Source organism: Crassostrea angulata, chromosome 2 (assembly GCF_025612915.1).
Source record: "Crassostrea angulata isolate pt1a10 chromosome 2, ASM2561291v2, whole genome shotgun sequence".
NCBI lineage: Eukaryota > Metazoa > Mollusca > Bivalvia > Ostreida > Ostreidae > Magallana > Magallana angulata.
The window spans coordinates 31,266,419-31,287,873 of NC_069112.1; the positions used below are offsets into that span (position 1 = coordinate 31,266,419).

The window sequence follows — 21,455 nt, forward strand, 5'->3', positions numbered from 1 at the left end:
ATGCCTGTTATAATACCTTCTTGAAAATTACTTTATTTTGTACTGATGTCTCCCTGCCATTGTATCGGTATGTCATTGTATCGGTATGTAATAGTTTGCTGTTATTTCATATAAATATCATGTAGTATTGTTCTCAATTATTGAATTTGTATTTAATGTTTACATTGCAAATGAATTATATAGTTTGTAGTCATGGAAGTTTTAAGTTCATTAAGATAGATATGTAGTATAACTGGAATTAGTATTATCTTGCAATGATGTCTTACTGTCATGTTATCTTATTTAGCTGTATATGTAAGCAACTTTAACAAAGTCTTTTTTATTTAAAGTAACGACATTTTTGTGCTTATATAGTAAATCTATAAGTGTATATAGTCATGTTTAAAATTTCATTCAATTTAACAGCTAGTAAAATGATAAAAACAAATGGCAAAATAATTTAAACCAAAAACATTGAATAAATTAATATGCAAAAATTTCTTCATATCTCTTCATGGTTCCTATGATCTGATGGGGGAAAGGGGGGGGTGAGAAATTTGCTCCAAAAATAAATAAATACAAGTAAACAAATAAATAATTCATCAAAGGATGTATTGAATTTCTAGAAACTGAATTATTTATTAATCTTGTCAATTTTATTCCACTGAATATCATCCGTATCTGCAGATTTTGCAGATTGGCCGGGAAAAATGTGGTTTATCTATGTGTGATTTGCAGTGCAAGAGTTACTTCCCCATAGTAATTTGGCGGGAAAAAATTTTTATTTTAAGAAACTACATACCCATACCTATCAAATGAGTATATAGAATATATACCTTTCCAGGCATCATTTTTTGGTCAATTGTACATCGGATACCTTAAGCTTTCAGCTCAGGTGATTTGAAAAGTTGTGTTCTATTAGATACTTATTCAATTTTACCAAATTTATCATGCAAGAGATATCCTTCATTTAAGAATGTACAAAAGAAAAGAAAATTAATATATATTTATACCCAGTTCAAGTCTTATCAAAAAAAGTGTACTAATTGGAATTAAAGAGGCCGACTTTAGTTTGCATTGCGCGTGTTTTTGCGCATTCTAATATAATACAGTTGATTTATACTTCTTATGTATTTTTTTCGATATGATTTATAAAATTGAACACAATAAACAAAATACAGATAAAAATATTGAGATTGTTAAAGGAATTTTTATTTTTAACACGATTTTTACGCTGTGCGGTAGGGGAGCATTGCCATTGCGCTTTTATGACGTTATGATTAAATGGAGCTTTGTAGGAGTACGTTAAAAGAAATAACATAAAAGAAAAAGTAAAAATTGTACGCTGTTGAAATTTTATATACAGAATTATGCTATCCTCGAGGACATTTTCCTCATTTTTGGAATGAATCCATTATACCAATCATCATTCGTGATGATCCAAATTCGTGATTTTGAGATGGCCCCCACTAAAAACCAGACGGTAGAATTTTTTGTTTTTTACTTATAAGGTAGGAAAAGCTATTAATAATCATATATAAAAATTTGAGGAAAAAAAGCTATTGTAGTATTTTTTTAAAACTGCTTTGATGTGCGGAAAATGCAGTTTCCTATATATTCCTATAGTAAATGTACCTCTATTTTGAGATGGTCCCTTAAAAGAACCAGACGGTCGATTTTCATGAACCTTCGCAAATAAACTAGAGTTGGTTTAAATTACATAAGGTTAAAAAATAAAGAGTTATGCTATTGTAGTTTTTCCGCAAAAAAACCCAAATCGGCCTCCTTAAATCATCATACTATTAATCATGCAGCTAAAAATGATTTAATAAACATCATTTTATACCCAGTTTAAGTTCTATGAAATAAAGGTATATTAAAAGCTAAAAATTATGTATAATAACAAATATACAACTAAACGTGCATCATTGCATTACTTTATACATGTATAAAATGAATATTAAAATTACATGCAAGTTGCTCAATGGTTGTAAATACAAAGTTTACAACATGACAGTACTAATTAAAAATAATTCAATGGCTGTTTGCTTTCCTTTTAAACGAATTGGTATGAAGCCCCCTCCTCCCTTTCTTTTTTTCCATGGGTTGGTTATGTGTAAACATTATATACACGTGCAAATTAAGCATGTTTGTTAAATGAAGTTTATATTTCATTTAGCGTTACAAATAAAATTTATAAATTATTAAAATGTGGGCCAGTTATGAATTTTTTTCGGGGCATAAGGGTAATCAATAGATAAAACTCGTTGATTTATAAAAGCAAATGCAAATCAGATGTAAATGTTTATTTCGATATTTTAATAGCATTAGGTCATAACGAACAGTGTTCAAAATCAAAAGTCCAAAAGAAAATTACAGATCAAGAGCAGAGCAAACACCGACCTCAAAAATAAAACTACCAGTAAAACCAAGTGCTATGAAAGGAGTGACCATCTTCTCTGGTCACAGCCCCCGATTATTTTCAATCATGTTTAATCTTGTTCACTGTCTATCTCTAGGACTGTGAGTTTTAATTTTTTGTTTTCCAGTAAAAATTTGTAATACACTACTTTTCAAATTCCCTATAATATCATCAACTGACATAAAATAAAAACATAGGCTATATAATGCTTTAATTGCCTCGGATTTTTTATAACTCATGATTAAAAAAGTTAATTAGATTGTAGCTAAATGTTTTTAATTGTGTTTAAAAAGATTAAAAAACAGTTGACTTTTAGTGTGTACATGTATAATATATAAAAGCAGATTCACACGAAGACATTGCTTATTAGTCAACAGCTGTGTATCTGAAAGTTGTTGATACGTGACTAGATGACATTCTTTAATTGATTAAATTAGAAACATCGACCGTTTTTATTGTTTAATGGAACCGAGATTCAACACTAGGTGAATATTATTTTCGGTTAATAAGTAATATCTAATTATATATCGCATGTTGCACTCATAAACCTAGGATGTTTTCTTAATGAGTTAACGTTGTGTATTTGCTGGCGTGAGCAAAATCGATCCTTCTTTTTAATCATGGTTATAATAGAAATTAGTTAAATATGTTTCGTGGTTTTTTTTTATTAATTAATGGTCTCTTAGAAATCGTTATCGATAAGCTGCAAGGTTGGTTTCTGTTGAATATATCCTTGGAATATAACTTGTTCTTAAACGTTTTAGCTCATCTGGGCTAAAATCCCAAGTGTGCTTTTTTAATCACATATTTTGCGTCTACCGTCTATTAACTTTGAATATTTTAATTAACTTTTGCAATATAATTTGTATTAAACTATTTTAACACAACTGATCTTACCTCCCAAGTAAAATTTTGTACCTATTATTTTTGGTCGACCGTCCGCAGTCTGTACATTTAAGCTGTGAATTTTTTAAACGTCTGTTTCTGTGCCACTCTGGACCCGTTTCGAAAATATTAAACAGAAATCTATTTTGTGGTAAGAAAATTCATAGGGATTTTAGACGGATTCGCGTGTACTTTTTCTTAGTAAGATAAGCACATTGTTGGCATTTAGAATAATAAAAATTTTAAAGAATTGTAAACATATCCTTTACGATCACATCAGTTCGTACACTGTAGGTTAAATTTTCAGTTTTTCAGTCCATGGCCCCTTACTTTATTTCAGGAACTTTTAAAGACGTTAAAAAATAACTTTTGGGCATTTAAACTTAAATTCTATGCAGTAATTTCTTTACAGTGTAACAGATTGGTTTTTTGTACATAGCTGAACAAAGATTGTTCTAAGATCAACAGCAAAATACCGGAGAAAACTTTATTTTCATCAAAAGATTAGGAGAAAGAAAACAAAATATACTTTACTGCATCTTTAATGTTAAAAGATTTTTTTCGTCCTTAATTGAAGCTTTTTCATGTGGTATATGGCCATTCTTTCTAAAGTGTGAGCTATTAGGCCCAATAGGCCTCTTGTTACTAAAGTTTTTTTTAATGCTACACAGCGATTATTATCAGGCTTTGATTTAGATTTCTCCCTTTATATTGATTTTACTCGATGCATCTACATAACGTCATTACCAGTAAAAATGAATGTAATTTTTTTTTCAAAAGAGACCGTACTCTATTTTCATTCGTGTTTTTTTTTCAATAATATGAAAACAGCTTAGATCAGGTGATACTTTTCGCTGAGATATTTAAAATTTGTTGTCAGATGATATTCTGCAAATCGAATTCTTCTGGGCAAAGGAAGATCGTACTTGTTATATAGGATGAATTCAAATACTGCCATCATTTTATTTTCCTGCGTTGCTTTGACGATTACTTCGATACAACACGTTTCCCGCAAGACTACCCAAGCACTCTGGACATCATGCAACAGATTTGATGGGTTTCCTTCCATTTTGACATGCTATAGCTTTTGTATAAATGTGTTTGACGATTTATACTTGTTCAGTCGTGACTTTATGACAGGGACATGTTTTTGTTGTGACCAAGTTCCAGGTTTGGACGATCAGTACCTGTCCAATTCTGATAAAAGATCCTTTAAAACTGGTAGGTATAGGATAATTTAATTTTGATTTCTAAATTTTAAGAATATATGCAAAACATTTTAACAAACATGAAACTTATTATATTTTAAATGCATGTGTAAGAACACAGCATATTTATTTGTGTTTGATATATATATATATATTTCTATACATCTAGGCCAGTAATATTGAAAGGTACGCATTTTCATTAAATGGCGTTGATGTATTTTCTTATTTTTTTTATAATTAAAAACTTTTCATTTTACTAGGATTTTGTCCATTTAAGTACACGGGATACAAATACAACCAAGACAAAGTTTGCCTGAGGTACGAGGAATCTTTAAGGACTTACCAGGAGGCTGTGAACATTTGCCAAGGAGAGGGAGGCGACCTAATTCGAGTAGATTCATTAACCAAGCATAAAATTTTGAAGGATTTTGTGGGTAAGATTTAGCCTGTCTGAAGTCAAATTTCTTGCTCTTTGTTAGATCAAAACATTTGCACTTTTGTCTATAGTTTTCAATTGCCGACAGATAATGAGTCACTTCAGTGACATATGTCGAACATTGCCATTATTTTAATGATAAAACCTTTTTCTTTAAATATTTCTACAAAAACAATTAAAGGAACCAGGCGCTTTTCAAAGGAAGTAACGCAGGCGATATTTCTTTGCTTTTTTCTCTCATTTTAATGACCTTTAGAATACATAATAAGAGAGCACTTTACAATTTATATGTACGATTTGATTTGAATGTTAGTGTAAAATTATCGTAAATGTCCATTTATACGGTGCACAAATTTTGTTTTATACATAAGATGCATTCGGCACACTTTGGCCAAGGACGCAATAAGCTGAATGTTGTACTCTAAAGTTCATGCATGTTAAAAATGTATTTTATTTGTCATCGAAAGTCATAGATAGTCATATAACGTTAGTTTTTTACGAATATATTGATCGGATATTTTCAGTTTAATTATTCCTTCACACCTTAAGTAAAAAATAATAGTCATTGACTCATTGTACCCGGGTAGTTTCACAGTGCATTTATAAAAATAAGAAATATATTTTATTCATCTGTTAAAAATATGAGATAATCTCAACAAATAAATGGTTTTTTTTAAAATGAAAATACTAAATTAACTGGACTTTAAGAGAAGAAGAAAAATTTCAATATTTACATTCTACTGTGTTTTCCCTTAAATTCTGTGATCTTCAAATGCCTCTAAATGCAACAAGTAGTCAAAGGTTAAAATGACGAGTTTTATTATGACGTCACAAACGTTCAAAAGCTGTAATCTGCAACGTCACAAGCGAAAATAAAAGTTCACGTTTGTGGCTGTTACTGTGGCTCTTCTACCCTTAGGATAAGGTTTGAATCACATTTGCAGACAAGGCTAGAAGTTAAAAATGTAAATATAAGCATTAAATCATGATTTTTTGAAGTATACACTCTCATAACTGCAGCGGTGTGTGCATACAAATTGAGTTTTTGAAGTATACACTCTCATAACTGCAGCGGTGTGTGCATACAAATTGAGTAACGCGCGTAGCGCGTTAGTCAATGTGTATGCACACACCGCTGCAGTTATGAGAGTGTATACTTCAAAAAATCATGATTCAATGCTATATTATACTTCATAAAAATCGAAGTTTATTACATTGCAATATAATTATCAACAATATCCACTTAAGATATACACCTTATATTTATTTTAATAACTGTTATCCCCAATTAAGATTTCAATTGTTCTAATCTAATCATGCTAAAACATCTATGATTGACATTCAACGATGCACCCAATCTTGCAGGAACGGCCTTCCGCCAACCTCGCTTAAAAGAGTGTTACAACGATGTAATACGTTTAACGGTAATAAAGATATTTCAATGATAGTATTACATTAGACTATGTAGAGACATACTGATTCCTCTCTCTTTACCAGAGAAAAAACGTTCGCTTATTGAAGTTGAAGTGTGGATCCAAGGCATCAGAGATGGCAACTTTATTTTAATGATAATATTACATGAGACTATGTAGAGACATACTGATTCTTCTCTTTTTACCAGAGAAAAAACGTTCGCTTGGCGAAGTTGAGGTGTGGGTCCAAGGCATCAGAGATGGCAACCTTATTTGGAGGTACCATGATTCTACGGAGCTTAACTATACCTGTCTGACACGAATTTCAGGTAATACTGATTCCAACTACATGCGGGCGGTCAGCAATGATAATTACGACTGCAACGACCACACTCACCTGTATTCTACTTTCTTCCTGTGTGAGATATACATTCGTGATATTTGGTTTTAAATGAACTATATGGAGAAGGTGGCAAGTTCTGAAATAAGAAAAATTCTTCCAGTATGAACGGAGAGTTAAGATGGAACCTGGTTGAATAATAAAGTTGCATGTCGACTGTCACCGTGAAATATTTAAACAGTAATTAATGCTCTCAATGTACAGAATTCTTTTCGTGTGTGAAATATACATTCGTAATATTTTAATTTATTATGAAGAAGTGACACAGTTTGCATTGTCATGTATATCGAACTGAGCTGCAACTTGGGTTGATATTCAAATAACATCCAATCACTAACCACGTATCTTAGTACTATAATTTTAATCACCCAACTTTGTTTCTTGTGTGAGAGATACATTCGTAATGATTTGTTTTAATGTACATGTACTACAGGTAGAATTACACAGAACATTTTGATAAAAGGACTATATGCGGTTTTATGCATTTTTTGCCCCAAAAATTTAAATCTTATAAAGCGCTTAAAAAATAAGGGTGAAGATAGTTAGAATCATATTAAAAATATGGATGCAAAAGGTTACCATCACAGTGACGTCATAGTGTAGAAATGACGTCATGAAGATTGCCTAATTTTGATAAATTGATGTTTTGAGGCAAAATATGGGTGTTTTCCGATGATTTTTCGACCGGGAAACATTGAGTGCAGGCTTGCTCAAGTACCATTTTTTTTTAGTATAATGTGTATAATTATCTAAAGAAAAACATATGTTAAAATCTTACTTGAGCAGACCTGCGCTCTATACCTCCGAGTGCAAAATATAAAGCAAAAATGAGAATAGTTTCATCTGTTTGCAAATTTGCGAGAATAAGGTCAAAAAGTTGACGTCATAGATAAATAGCCAATGAGCAATGGTGGTTTAAATCAAGATTAAAGTGATAGGCGTCCACTGTACAATAATTTATGAAGATTTGATTTTTATACGACACTTTTTAAAAATTGGTTAAAATTGGGGGCATATATCAGACCATACCGCACATAGTCCTTTACTGAATGAGACTTGGAGATGAAATACAGCAGATTGGTGATTTAATTAAGTATGGTTGGGATTTGTTTTTGTTGATAATGCATCGCCAACGACAACATATAATATTTGGTTTGAACCTAACTTTGTCGGTAGATGTAAAACACGCACGAAATAAATTAATCTTAATTCTAAATGAATTAATCTTAATCCTTAATGAATATATTTTCACCTTTTTGAAAATTTTTCATGTGATCGGGTTCATCTTTATTAAAAGAAAATGGTTGACTATTGATTTTACGTATCCATATCACTTTTAAATCGATTCAATGTTAATTCTCAGTAACCTCGTTACAGTGTATAATCTCTATATAGCAAAATGCTATAAACATGGACTTCATGATCATTGAAAATGATCGATATTGACGTCAAAATCGATAGTGGATAGAAACGCAGAAGAAGTTTAAGTTGAGTAATGGTATTTTTGCTTTATTGGTCCAGTTTAAATGGTATTGTCATTGTAAGGATACCACATTTGGATAAAGTTAATATAAAACCGCACAATTACTGATGTTACTTCAATGTCATATCGTTTTTGAGACAGTCTCTACGGAGAATAGAATTTTATATTTATATATATATATATATATATATATATATATATATATATATATATATATATATATATATATATATTTTTTTTTTTTTTTTTTTTTTTGGGGGGGGGGGGGGGGGGGGCTCATTCGATGAAACATTTACAACGCCGTTTTTTCCATTTATATAATCTATCAATATAACTGGTTTAGTGGTAACGGATAAAAATTAATTGAAATTACATATATGCCTTGGTAATTACAAACAGCTTTGTCAATTATCGGTAAATTTTGAATGTTCCATTATTTTGTTTTTCGACATTAAAATGCTTATATTTATTTGTTCTAAATGACTGTATCAACACGTTAAATGAACCGAGGTGGATAATAAATCATTACCGATTCGATAAAAAATAAGTTAATTACAATGGTGTATATATGTAACCAAAACGTATGGGTTTGTATTTAGTATCAAAATCACTCGTGACGTTTTAACTACATCTTATAAAATTACACACAATAAATTAGAAGAATTTTTTGAAAAATTTGTTTTAATTACTGATAAACGCAAACTATGAACTTGCAAGAGATTTCTCATTTTCAAAAACCATTAACGTTGTTCTTTAGATCATTTATCGGAGTAAACTCGCATTTGACTTTCAGAATCATTGAATTACAATCCTTCAGCATATCCTAAAGTAGTTATTTAAAGGGAGAAAAAAAGCTTCTGATAAATATGGAAAAAAATAAATCTCGGCCATGGAATCCTTTTATATGTGTGCGACTTATCACAATAACGGATTTCACAGACATCAAAGAAAGCACCTTGAAGGCAAGGTATCTGATCAATGATGGTATTAAAGCTTGATAATTAGTGTAGTAATTACAAGGACATTGTTATTGCTACGAGAAAGTACACAGAGTGGGCTGTATGTACTACATTAGCTTAAAGAGAATAAATGTGTTTTTATCATTTAACTAACGAGTTTCTAGATAGTATATCAGAAAGATTAAGAATGATTTCATATTACCTTTCATATTACCTTTGATTCATATACATTAAAGGGAAAATATAAGTTTTCTTTATGATTCTCTACACATTTGGAAAAAAATCAGAATATAAACTCGAATTTATTTAAAGATAAAGTTCGACTTGAAAATGACAGAAAAAAGATTTTCGGGGAAACTTTTATATTGTAAAACTTCATGTATTCATGAAAGTAAATATCCCTGCGGAAATCGAACTCGGGAACTGAACATCGGTGAACTGAATTTATATCCATTGCGCCTAAAACATTTGGGCGATATGAACTGTTTCACATTTCGTTCAAATCAACATGTTGTAACGTACTGTCATAAAAAGTGGAAGTCACGGCGTGTCGAGGATCTTTAAGATATAAAAGAAGTGACTTCTTGAATAATAAATAACATTTTCAAATACATCGTAAGCCGCAGATCTTGAAACAATTCAAAGTGTATCGCTGTACAAATATCACCTTTACGGTCGTACATCTCGCACCTCGAAGCTACCCAATCGCGATGAAATTATCAAGTTTATGTACGAATGAATTCAAAGCAAGGAGAAAAAAAATTCCAAAAAAACAGGATAAAAACAAATGGCATAAAGTAATGCACACAATCTAGGCATTGTAAGGAATACAACAAATCGGCCAGACAAGATAAGAAATACCCCCCCCCCCCCCAAAAAAAAAAAAAAAATTAAAAAAAATTAAAAAAATTGGCCATCAGTTTCAGGCGTGGAATCAATTGTAATGTAAATTACTAGCTTATATCACAGTGCTGGAGTTTGAGTCGTGATTAGCTTTTAAATGTAATTAAGATCTGTTTGGTTTTGCCCATAAAAGATATAAAGATATAACATTATCCCTATGCATTCACGGACTGTAAATTCAAGAGGAAAACTTTAATTGAGACACATTAAAGGGAATTTTATTCTAAATTAATGTTTTATTGATCATGTTTGAATTACAATTTAATTAGTATGTGATTTAACTAGAAACCTTTTGAATTTGATGATTTTTTATTTTTCACTGTTTTCTGTTGTCGGCCTTGCATGGAAGTAGCTACATTTCTTGTAATTAGGTTTCTGGTTTATTGGAGATTAATGTTCACGGATTTTCTTTGATCTATGCGATTGTAAAACGGAAATTAATGAACGCTGAACTCATTTGATGTTTGATATCCATGATGGAATTAACGATATCATGGTTTGTTCTCAATATTTCGTCTGTTGAAATAAATACATTTATTCCATTTAAAATCTTAGCAGTAGGTTTTTTTTCAAATTCAATTAAAAATAGTTTTATTTCAAAAGTCAATATAAATGCAATATTTGAATATGCATCATTAATTAAAAGGTAATTGTTTTGTGTTGATCCGTTTGTTGAGGTCGAAGTAGATGCAACGAATTTTAGTCGGTGTGGTAATGTGAATTAAGTCAGGTATCATCATACTAAGTCTCAAGTAAGATTTTTTAACCCCCCCCCCCCCTCCCGTTCATTGATTTAAATTGCACTTAATTAACAGGCATATTATCTTTCGGAAGTTATACTTGCATTAGTATATCATTACCAGCTGTCATTGACGAAACTTTATTTAGTAAAATGATCTTAATCTCTATCTATACAATAATATTTTCATCATAACTTCACCAAATGTATGGTTATTTTAAGTTTCAATGGTAGAGAAAATATTTGTGTTACCAACAAACAACGCTCTTCTACTTGTATATGATTGCATTTATTCATCACACAGATTTTTCTTTGAAAACTAGTTTCTAATGTGTCTTACTCAAGCATACCTTACGATATCGAACTTTTCCAGAACACTGCCTTACTTTGAATATAATTAACCTTCACACGTATTGGTTTTCTCCCTTTGTTCTCTCAAAACAATAAGGTAATTGAATTATTCTTTACTTTCCAATCCGTATTTGATATTGATTTTGTAATTAATTTACATGTGTTCACTACAGATATGAATCTGGATGAAAAGATCATGTGTTCTTCCAAAATGCGGGATTTTTTTATTGTAATACAATAAGCACGAGTGTTCAAAGTGAAAATTATTTTAACAAAAACTGATTCACTTTTTAGTTGCAGAAAGATATACAGAAAAACTTGCAGACATTTTTGAAATCTAAACCATTCTGATATCTTAAGAAGATATGAGATTCGCTTTTCGAGTTCTCGTTTCGTTTTCGTGTGTCGTTTCAACGATTTCTTCGAATCATAACTTGTACCGTAAGACGAGCACGGTACCGTGGACGTCATGTAAACGTTTAAATGGATTAACTTCCATTTTGAAGTGTTACCGTGAATGCAGGGAAGCGTTCGATGAGTTATACTTGTTCAGTCGTGACGTAACCACGGGAACCTGTTATTGCTGTGACAATAAACCAGGAGTTGACGATGTGCTAATTCCAGAGTTCGAAAGGGAGACTTTTATTACTGGTATGTAGAATTTTATAATGTGATGATGTATTCCATTATAATTTTCAGCAAATATATTTGTAAAACATATTCTGGTAGTAAGTATATTACCTGCTTTAATGGTTTTATAAAGTAAATCTGAAATCATAGCAGTGAAAGCTACATGCGTACAGTATGAATCACAAAAGCGTGCATATAAGTGTTGATATCTACATCTACCTCATTCATAAAATTTATTACCCATAACAAGTAAAGGTGCGTACATAACATGTAATACTACTATCTTTAATACCTACTTGTATTAAAATTGACCTCTAAAAAGCTTTACAATGCATCGATAGGTTTTTAAAAGTTTGGTCCTGCTTTGGATTACGTACATTTCTGTTTGTCCATGTATGTTCATGCAAGAATTACATAGTCAGAAACATAAAGGTTTGATGTAAATATTGTGACTAATGTATATGATTGTACAGCTCAATACAAAAGTTTATGCACATAATTTAAAGTCCGGGAATTATTAATGATAGACATCGTCAAGTATGTTTTCTTCCTACAACACCGATTACACAATTTGCTTTACTGATTTGGTTAACTTTGTACAAAAAATGTTTCTAGTCATTCTATATATAACGAAAAATTACCAGTCTACAATGTTATTACACAGCAAATCAATTGGTTTGAAAAGTTTCGCAAATGTGTAATATGCATCAGATGGAAATTAGATAAAATTCAGTAAAAATTACATTGATTTTTTAAATGTTACATTCCCCTAGGTAACTGTGCATTAAGGTACAAGGGGTATGAGTACAACAACCAGAAAATCTGCCTGAGGTACGAAGAAACTTTAAAGACTTACCACGAAGCCGCGGACGTTTGTCAGAGAGAAGGGGGCGACCTAATTCGAGTCGATTCTATTACCAAACATAACATTATGAGGGCGTTTATTGGTAAGTATGTTCAAAAAATTACAACCTCTAGGTGAATGTCGTTTAAAGATTCAAAACATTTTAAATACGGGTACCTTATCCGGCTTTTGCACACACAAAAAGATATGTATTTATGTATTATTTATATACATGTACAATGAAAATTCTTTATATACATGAAAATTCTAAGAAGTATGCATTTTGACAAATTTCGAAAAAAAATCTTGATTACGCCCAACAATACAATTCAATATTTATTTAACGTGGCAGAATTCGTTAATATCTAAATTGTTTGTGTAGAAATCATTATAAACATTTAAAAGAACATATGCTACTTATTAAAGCTGCATGGTCATGTTTTTTTTTTCACTGTAACATTATCGAATAGTTTTCCAAACTGGCCAGAAAGTTATCGACTTTTGCCTATAACACCAGCAAAATCGGTCTTATTTTAAAAAAAAATTTCAGATAAAAGATTGTTTTGAAGAGAAAAAAATTTCCCCGTCTTGTACATACATCATTTATTAATACAGACGTAGAACACAATATGTTCATTGTTTACACATTAATGTTTAAGGTTTACTACCAATCTTTCGTGTTATGAATATATGAAATAAAAAACGCTAATGTATGCAGATGTATTTGCATATTTTAAACAAAAGTGTATTTGCATATTTTAAACCACAGTTGTCAAATTTAAAGTATCTGCCCAACGGTTATCTCGCCTTTCACTTTCCGCTATGGCGTTAATTAGTCTTACCGCGTTCCTCGGCACCTGTTCTGAAAAAATCAAAATGAAAATCGTATCAAAGTAACCAATTTTTAAAAAGTTGTTTTTTTTTTTTTGGGGGGGGGGGGGGATTAACCATGGATTGCCAATTCAAGGCATCAGCTTACATTTACCACGGTATTGAATTTGTCTGCACTGCTAGGTGTTGTAGGACCACCGACGACATCCCAAACTGAGCATTCCGGGCTTAAACGACGCATGACGAACTTGTCCTGTCAACCTGCGTCCTTGGGTACCTCGTTCTTAAAAGTTCTCTATGATTTTCTCAAGCGTCTATCCATCAAAACTAAAATCCCGCAATAACAAACGAATTGGCTCATTGTTTATTTAATATTTATCACATCTTTATTTCTATGTATACCCTAAATAAGTTCCCAGTATGTATATTTACTCTTTACGTAATCATTCATTATTACATTGCAAGTGTATGTTTTGATGTAAACGCCAAAGCGTGTCCCGACACCTTACTCTCATTTTTGCTATTTTAGGCCTGTAAATCGAAAATGAAAGTAGGTTCTAATTTTAATTCTCAATAATCATTTATCAAGTAAAATTCAATTATAGCTTACGGACATCATATCTCAAGTGTAAGAATACCAAAGGTATAAGCAGTTACTCTGGTGCAGGAGTTTCGTAGTTTATTCGCGAAATGTCTTAATTTATAAGTATACATACTTTGAATAACTACCCTTTAATATCGTTCTTCAAGTTTGATACAAAATCGGACCAAGCAGCTTTAACAGACAAATGCAACAAGTTCAATGAAAGATTCAAAAATTGTGTTACAATAGCTTTTTGTGTTACAATTTCTATTTAAGTACAAATTAAAAACAAAATCACTTCTGTGAGATATTTGATACCTGAAGTACTTTACTAACAAATTAAAAAAACCGCTTTGTTCACACCTTTTTTGACAGAGGAACAACGCCTGGCGGATCGATCTGAGGTGTGGGTTCAAGGCATCAGGGATAGCAACCTGGTGTGGAGGTATCACGACTCCACAGAGCTTGACTACACCTGTCTATCAGATGTGTCGGGGAATTCCAAGTCGAATTACATGCGGGCGAAAAGTGTGAATAATTACTTCTGCGCTGACACCACAGAAACACACAAGGCATTTTACCTGTGTGAGATGTTTATTGGTTTTATTTGATTTTAAATCCATAACCTGGAGGGGGGGGGTTAATATAAAAAGTACAAAACATCTTATTTTTAATTAACCCTGTTATCAAAGTGATTGTTACTTATGGCAACATCTTATCTGTGATATCAATTTTGGAATCTGTTTTATTATGTATTAAGATTACTTTTCTTTGACTTAGTACTGTGTTTTCCCCTCAAAACAAGGAATCATTGAACACCATAGCATACTCTTCTTCTATATTTTTTCAAAATAGTTGTATTTGAATATCGTCAAAAGTATTGACATAAAATTGATACGGAATAAAAGGATATTGTACTCGGCAATCGTATGAACTTGTAAAGGTATATATGAACAGACTATTCCAGTTAGGGGCGGATAAAAGCAAGAGCCGCTTTGAAGTGTCATTATATGATTACGCTGATTTCCTGTGTTGTAAATCTTTGTTGTTCGTGTGTATGTTTATTTTTTAAACAAATGGCCGACTTCTTTTCACTTACTACTCAGTATATATATTCAATTAATTGTCACTTTTATCAATGCCTTGTGTAGACTGAACTATTGTAAAATATATATATTGCTTATCTAGACATGCATACCTGTTTCGCTTTTTATTCCGATGATGAAAATGTTTTACATGTAAGTCAGAAAGGTTATTAAATTGATTGTATGTCATAACGTTACAATTCACTGGTTTTTAGTAATTGTGGTTTTTTGCTATGTAATTGATTTTTTTTCATTGTTAGCTGCTAAATACTTCATTACATTTAGATTATTTATTTGCAGTTTTGATCTAAATACAGTGAAACAATGTTTGTCATATTTTGATGGATTATGAGTTACGTATATATAACCAACGTTTCTAATGCATATATTGTAGCGTGCAACCCTATTGATTTAAAAAAAAAAAGCCGATAGGAATCCTTCGTTATATTTCTGAGGACTAGTAGTTAATATTCAATATATACATATACTGATTATAAAAACAAATAGACTGCTTGTCGTAAAATCAAGTATGTTCAAGTATGCACTGGCTCTAATATACAGGTTAGGCTCTAATATACAGGTTAGGCTCTTGTGTCTCCGGCTCTTTCAGCACGGCTCTTATGGCTCCGGCTCTTACAGCACGGCAATCAATTGTTTATAAAATAAAAAAAAAACAAAATACGTAAAGCCACAAAAGACTTATTCAGTTACGTCTAGACTTTGTAAGGATATATTAAAAAAAAACAATTGTAATTCTGATGACAAATACCTAATAATTTCCAACCTTCCTGTAGCACAGTCTCTCCAAAAAATGATGTCAAATTGAATATGGGTACCGGAATTACTTTCCCCGTGATTAAATATAGAATGTCATAATATTGTTTTATTTTGTACATAATTTCTTTAAAGCCACAAAATACGGAAAAATGATTCATCAAATCAATTACGACGTCATAATGGTTCTAGCACAAAATAGACAACTTGGAATCATTTACTAGGGGTGCTTTCCATTTAACCGGCATCGCCGGATTTGCCGGTGTTGCTTTCGTCGCCGATTGTTGGAACGCGCGTCGCCGGCGAGCGATTGCGGCCACGCAATTTTCTGTTGCCGACTAGGAAACAATATGGCGTCTATTTAGGAAGAAGATGTTTTCACAATAAAAAAAACGGGGATTAATTGCTCAAATTTGTTTAACAACCTTACAATCTTGGATAATTGCAATAACCTAGTCGCATGGAGACAACATACAACCAAAATTCAAGTTAAGTATCAGTTGTATTGCTATTTTTTGAAGAATTTTGAACTTCTTGTTGTGTAGTATATAACCCGAATTTTGTCTACACATGGTCAGAATGTTTGTTTCAAAAATCGAAACGCTTGGTAAGTATTCCCGATGTTTTACGTCATTTTGACTGTTTATTGCGTCATATCACCTGTCGTTTCTTATCTAACGATGGCTGCCGTGGAACTTTATCACTGTCCGTCATGTAACTCATTATTTTTTTTCTATGAACCATTTCAACCAGCATAAATGCAATACTAACTCTCCCATACAGCCTCTTATCCTAAAGGATAATATGACCACAGTGTACAGGTAAAGTGACATTATTTTTCTATCGTATAACCAGAGATTTATGTCTCTGGTATAACTGATCAGCCTATTAAAAAAAAAATAAGTCGTAAATCACAAATTTTAGTACTGATTTTAAAAAGATGCTAAAATAAGTTGAAAAATAAACCATTCATGTACATGTGTATGTGGATCTATCTGAGATTAATTTATTTGCATGGGGGATGGGAGGTGGTCTGATGCCTATGTTTGATATATTTTCTTCATCAACTAGTTACAGTACATGTACAGTAGTTTTATAATACTCTGAATTATCCAGGGAATGTCTAGACCAGGTGTTAAGTAAGTCTAAAGATACCAAATTATTCCAAGAATGTGGAATGTTCAAACCTATCATGATATTTTTAGGAAAGAAGAACCACAACATGGCCAGGGAGCTGCTTGTCAGTCGACCAGAAACTCAACATATACATGTACCACTTTGTCAATGGAAGAAAGTAAGTCTATGTATATTTCTTGATTCTTGATATTGGCCCAGACTGGGTTGTTTTTACAAGGGAAATAAATTTTGAATCCTATTGTAGACTGCATTTGACTATACTGGCACGCGACCAGTTCTTACTGAGTACCATTTCTGGCAAGTGCATTGCTACGTCCTTTTTCAACACATTTCATTAGATACAAAAATATAATTCACTGGCCAGAAATGGTACTTGGTGAGAACTGGTCATACACACACGCTATAAGAAAAAAAATGTACACATATATTGATATAACAATAAATTAATTTCTAAGTAACAAAAATATGAGAGGTGCAAATATATGTTTGAAATGCAAAACATTTTTTAAAACAACAAACTTTTAAAGCTTAAAATGTTTGTATTTAGAGATGAACAAAATGAATTTCAAGATGGCTTCACAGAATATTCACCTCCCACACCTTTGCCAGGTACGTTTTTGTAGTCACCTGAACTAAAAGCTTAAGTGAGCTTTTATGATCACATTTTGTCTGGCATGTGTCTGTCTGTAATATTTTGACTTCGTATACAGAACCGTGTGGCCACTTTCAACCAAACGTGGTACAAAACATCATTAGCTAAAGGGAATTTAAGTTATTTTTTAAATTTAGGGTGGCATTTTGAATTTTACGTAGGAATTTTTAAAAAAATATTCTCAAAATCTCAAATGTTATAATATAATTATGGAATTATAACGAGCGCAGCTCTAAGAACCAGTGTGCGCGGGAAAAAGAACGAGCTAAACCTACAGTTTATCAAACAAAATTTTGTTTCTACGTCCCATAAATCTCTCTAATGTTTTCACCCGTGGTGCTATGCCAAAAATGGCCGACTTTTAACTCGTAATTTACGGTGTCTTAAGGTTTGTAGACACATTTTGAGTACCGCATATGCTTCGGCGAGACTCAAAAGATTTGTTACATGCTTCCATACCTTCGTATATTGAGTCGAGATAGGTAAACAAAGACGAACAAATCATGGATGACGTCAAAGTGCTCTCGTGCTATATTTTCCGCGATAAATTTAGAGGCGGATCAAACATCTGTAATGCGTGTACTAGCTATTTCAGTATAGACTGCGATACCTGCCTCATTGACATATGTTTTTTTTTTTTTTTTTTTTTTTAAATATAGAGATTATATAAATAAATACTAGCAAGAGCCATACTTTACTCCATTTTTAAGCTAATTGTGCATGCATGTACAGTAGGCAGGTAAGTATATGAGTAGGGAGGAAATAAACAATAGGACACTTTGAACTAAATAAAAAGGAATAAAGAGAAAAAAAATAAACAGTTAAAACATTTATGTAGATATTGCATATAGTCAAACCATTAAATTTAAAGGTGGGAAATTACACACCTACAAACAGGGACCGGGCTCTCTCTCTCTCTCTCTCCTTTCTCTCTGGAGAGGGGTAGGGGGTTGCGCTGTATGTATCATAACCATTTAAATTAGTACCTTTGGCATACTTATTGTAGAGCAATACTCTCTCAAAAATTCTTTGACGTTCGTTGATACTTAAATAACACTAGGTTGACAATAATGCAATGTATGTGTAATTCTTGCTGCGCTTGCCAGAACGGTAGCACCGTAAAACTTATTAAAGTAGTCCGAGTATCGAACTACGTCATAATACGGATTTTACAATATTGGTCCGACTTTTATAAAGCGTTTTAGATACCCGGTATTGATTTTGCTCCACATCGCTGTTGTAAACAATGGCAATAATAAGCAATTAGAACGGTAATATATGTATTCTATGGGAGATAGAAATGATTAATGTTGAGAAACTCAATTCTGTTACAGTAAAATGAAAAACGAAGTTTCTGATTAACCAGGATCTCAGGTATGCTTATATCTTCTTTGTTTTGACCCCCCCCCCACCCCCGAATTTTTCTTTTTCTTTTACTAAAACCGGTTTTAATTTAGAGACAGAAAATAATTCGAATTTAATCAATCGTCAATTAATTAATGTTTAAATGATATCTAACATTGTTGACAGATCTAGGCAGAAAACTGTAGCAAAATGTGATTTTTACGGATTTTTTCGTCAGGGTCTACTTGGTGTAGAGCTTATAGCGTGAAAAGTAATCCGTCAACATATAATTTATTTTACCAAATCTTTTTTTTAAGATGTCAATCTATAGAATAAACACCATGAATTTAAGTTTGAGTCCATAAAATAGTAAAAAAATTACCAAACGCGATACTAGCATTGCATTTTTAAAATTCTTTTTTGATACATCAGGTCTATAAAGCGTACATACTTACAAAAATTTGCGCAAAATTATTGATGAGATATGGCTTAAATAAATATTTATACTCTATTTTGTATGTTCAGTTCTTATTTTCCCAAAATTGGTAATTATTTTTAGGAAAACGGACGTCTGGCAAATTTCATAATTGTCAATAATTTTCGCAAGGGGGTACACCCGTCTGAGAGGTGATAACAAACAAATAGCATGTAAACCTACATATTTTCTTTTGTATATGTATTGCTAGAATGTATATTTATCATTTAAAGCTAAGCTTTTAATGATTGAGCCCATTTAGTGCCGAGTATAGGACTACCTTAAGTACTTGTATGCAAGCACTTTGACATATTGTTGATTCTCAGTTGTTTAGACTGAGGTCCCTAGACAATTCTTGGGTCCAGCATGGGCTTCAATGTTTTATAAGTTTATATAATATAATATACAGTTGTTAAGATCTTCGTGATTACTGCAATGCTTGTGAGCAATGTGTAATATGACTTTAAAATAATCTTCTTACAAAAGGGGCTCAATGTTTAACATATGAATATCTGGAGAAAATTTTATACAGGACTTTATCACATAATAAGGGTCTTATAGAGTTACAGAATATCCTCTCTATATCTTGACTACAAATGTTATTTAATTATTCCTACCTAATATTTAGAGATTAAATAAAAATCTAATTATAAACACAGACTTAGACGAATTGTCTAACAAAATGCCTGATAAGTCTGAGATGTGAGATGGATTCAGAATTTGCTTCCAAAAAGAAGACTCACAAGGCATAATGGAAAGAAATATCAGTTAAACTAGAGGAGAACCACAACTTTACTGGTGATTGGATCCAGTGCAAATCCTAATTTAACACGCTAACCGCAAAGTATAAAGCTGTTGAAGATGCCAACAGAAAATCCGGTGAAAAGCGGAGGTCTATGAAATTCCATTCTGAAATGATGGAAGTAATGGGGGATGACCCCAAAATAACCCCTCTAAAGACAGTGTCTGTAGGTGTGGGAAAGGGTGTGAATGTTGTTTGTGGTGAGAAAGATGATAGTGAGAAGGGTGTGAGATTGTCAAAGCAAGGGGTTAGAGAGAGAAGAAAGCGAGCGAGCGGAAGAGAGAAGATGAATTGTTAGAGTTGTTGACGGAGGTGAGGGATGATAGGAGAAGGTTTCAAGAGGAGCAGGTGAGAATGAATGAAAGAAAGCTTGATATAATGGAGAGGTTGGTTTCTCTGTTTGATAGATAGATAGATAGATGTTATTTTGCATTTCCTTAAGGTGGTATGGGACATTTGTCAATATCAATGTGGATTAAAGTACATAAACATTAAAATGCTTTCAACAATTTAGATTTTTCAAATTTTACAATATTTTGCCAAAAAATATGTCTTGATAATTTTTGGAAAGGTAAAAGATTTAAAGACCCCAGTTGGATTCGAACTCATGACTTAGAGTTTTAAAGCAAATCCTCTAACCAACTGCGTTACGCTTAGTGTTCTATTTCGAGAAAGACACTGTTTATAAAATTACACTTAATTTTATTGTTTATTTCGATAAACACTACGTCACAATATGGAAGTGTCCTATACCACCTTAGCCTGAATGTCTTATTTTGATATGTCAAAATTTAAGATTATTATCAGGGTATCAGTTTATGTTCTTTAGTAAAGGATATATGGAAATCTTGTTAATTTGTTTGTTTAGTGTTACACATTCAATTTAATAACATTGTAATAAAAAGTAAGATTGTTTTAAACCTAAAAACATGTTTTTTGTCTCTTGTAACATTAAATTCACTGGCTGTTAACCCAGAAGTACTGAGCTAGTGCATTTCTTTTAATTGATGCACTCTGGTTAACAGGCTGATTGGTAACCGGAGCATCAGGATAAACATCATCACAGATGTCCATGTCAGCTTCATTAATATTGTTCTGTAAAAATGTTTAAAGAGAATGAA

The 21,455-nt window shown here is 31.9% G+C and overlaps 2 protein-coding genes and 1 pseudogene across 2 annotated transcripts; all 3 read left to right on the top strand.

Moving 5' to 3' along the window:
• The first annotated feature begins 3,657 nt into the window (after nt 1-3,657).
• LOC128173070 (uncharacterized) lies at nt 3,658-6,983 on the top strand. Its single transcript, XM_052838799.1, has 3 exons — nt 3,658-4,507; nt 4,755-4,928; nt 6,552-6,983. Exons 1-3 carry the CDS (start codon nt 4,225-4,227, stop codon nt 6,791-6,793), a joined length of 699 nt encoding a protein of 232 aa, XP_052694759.1. The 5' UTR covers nt 3,658-4,224; the 3' UTR covers nt 6,794-6,983.
• A 4,380-nt stretch (nt 6,984-11,363) lies between these two features.
• LOC128173372 (uncharacterized) lies at nt 11,364-15,682 on the top strand. The gene is made up of 3 exons (XM_052839053.1): nt 11,364-11,828; nt 12,581-12,754; nt 14,441-15,682. Exons 1-3 carry the CDS (start codon nt 11,543-11,545, stop codon nt 14,674-14,676), a joined length of 696 nt encoding a protein of 231 aa, XP_052695013.1. The 5' UTR covers nt 11,364-11,542; the 3' UTR covers nt 14,677-15,682.
• A 613-nt stretch (nt 15,683-16,295) lies between these two features.
• LOC128173407 (uncharacterized) lies at nt 16,296-21,123 on the top strand (annotated as a pseudogene).
• The last annotated feature ends 332 nt before the right edge of the window (nt 21,124-21,455 follow it).

Bases quoted from the DNA above. Each gene is read 5' to 3' on its own strand.
- LOC128173070 (XM_052838799.1), top strand. From the start codon at position 4,225: ATGAATTCAAATACTGCCATCATTTTATTTTCCTGCGTTGCTTTGACG. The intron at 4,508-4,754 runs GTAGGTATAGGA...TCATTTTACTAG, and splicing joins TAAAAGATCCTTTAAAACTG to GATTTTGTCCATTTAAGTAC. The intron at 4,929-6,551 runs GTAAGATTTAGC...TCTTTTTACCAG, and splicing joins AATTTTGAAGGATTTTGTGG to AGAAAAAACGTTCGCTTGGC.
- LOC128173372 (XM_052839053.1), top strand. From the start codon at position 11,543: ATGAGATTCGCTTTTCGAGTTCTCGTTTCGTTTTCGTGTGTCGTTTCA. The intron at 11,829-12,580 runs GTATGTAGAATT...ACATTCCCCTAG, and splicing joins AAGGGAGACTTTTATTACTG to GTAACTGTGCATTAAGGTAC. The intron at 12,755-14,440 runs GTAAGTATGTTC...CTTTTTTGACAG, and splicing joins CATTATGAGGGCGTTTATTG to AGGAACAACGCCTGGCGGAT.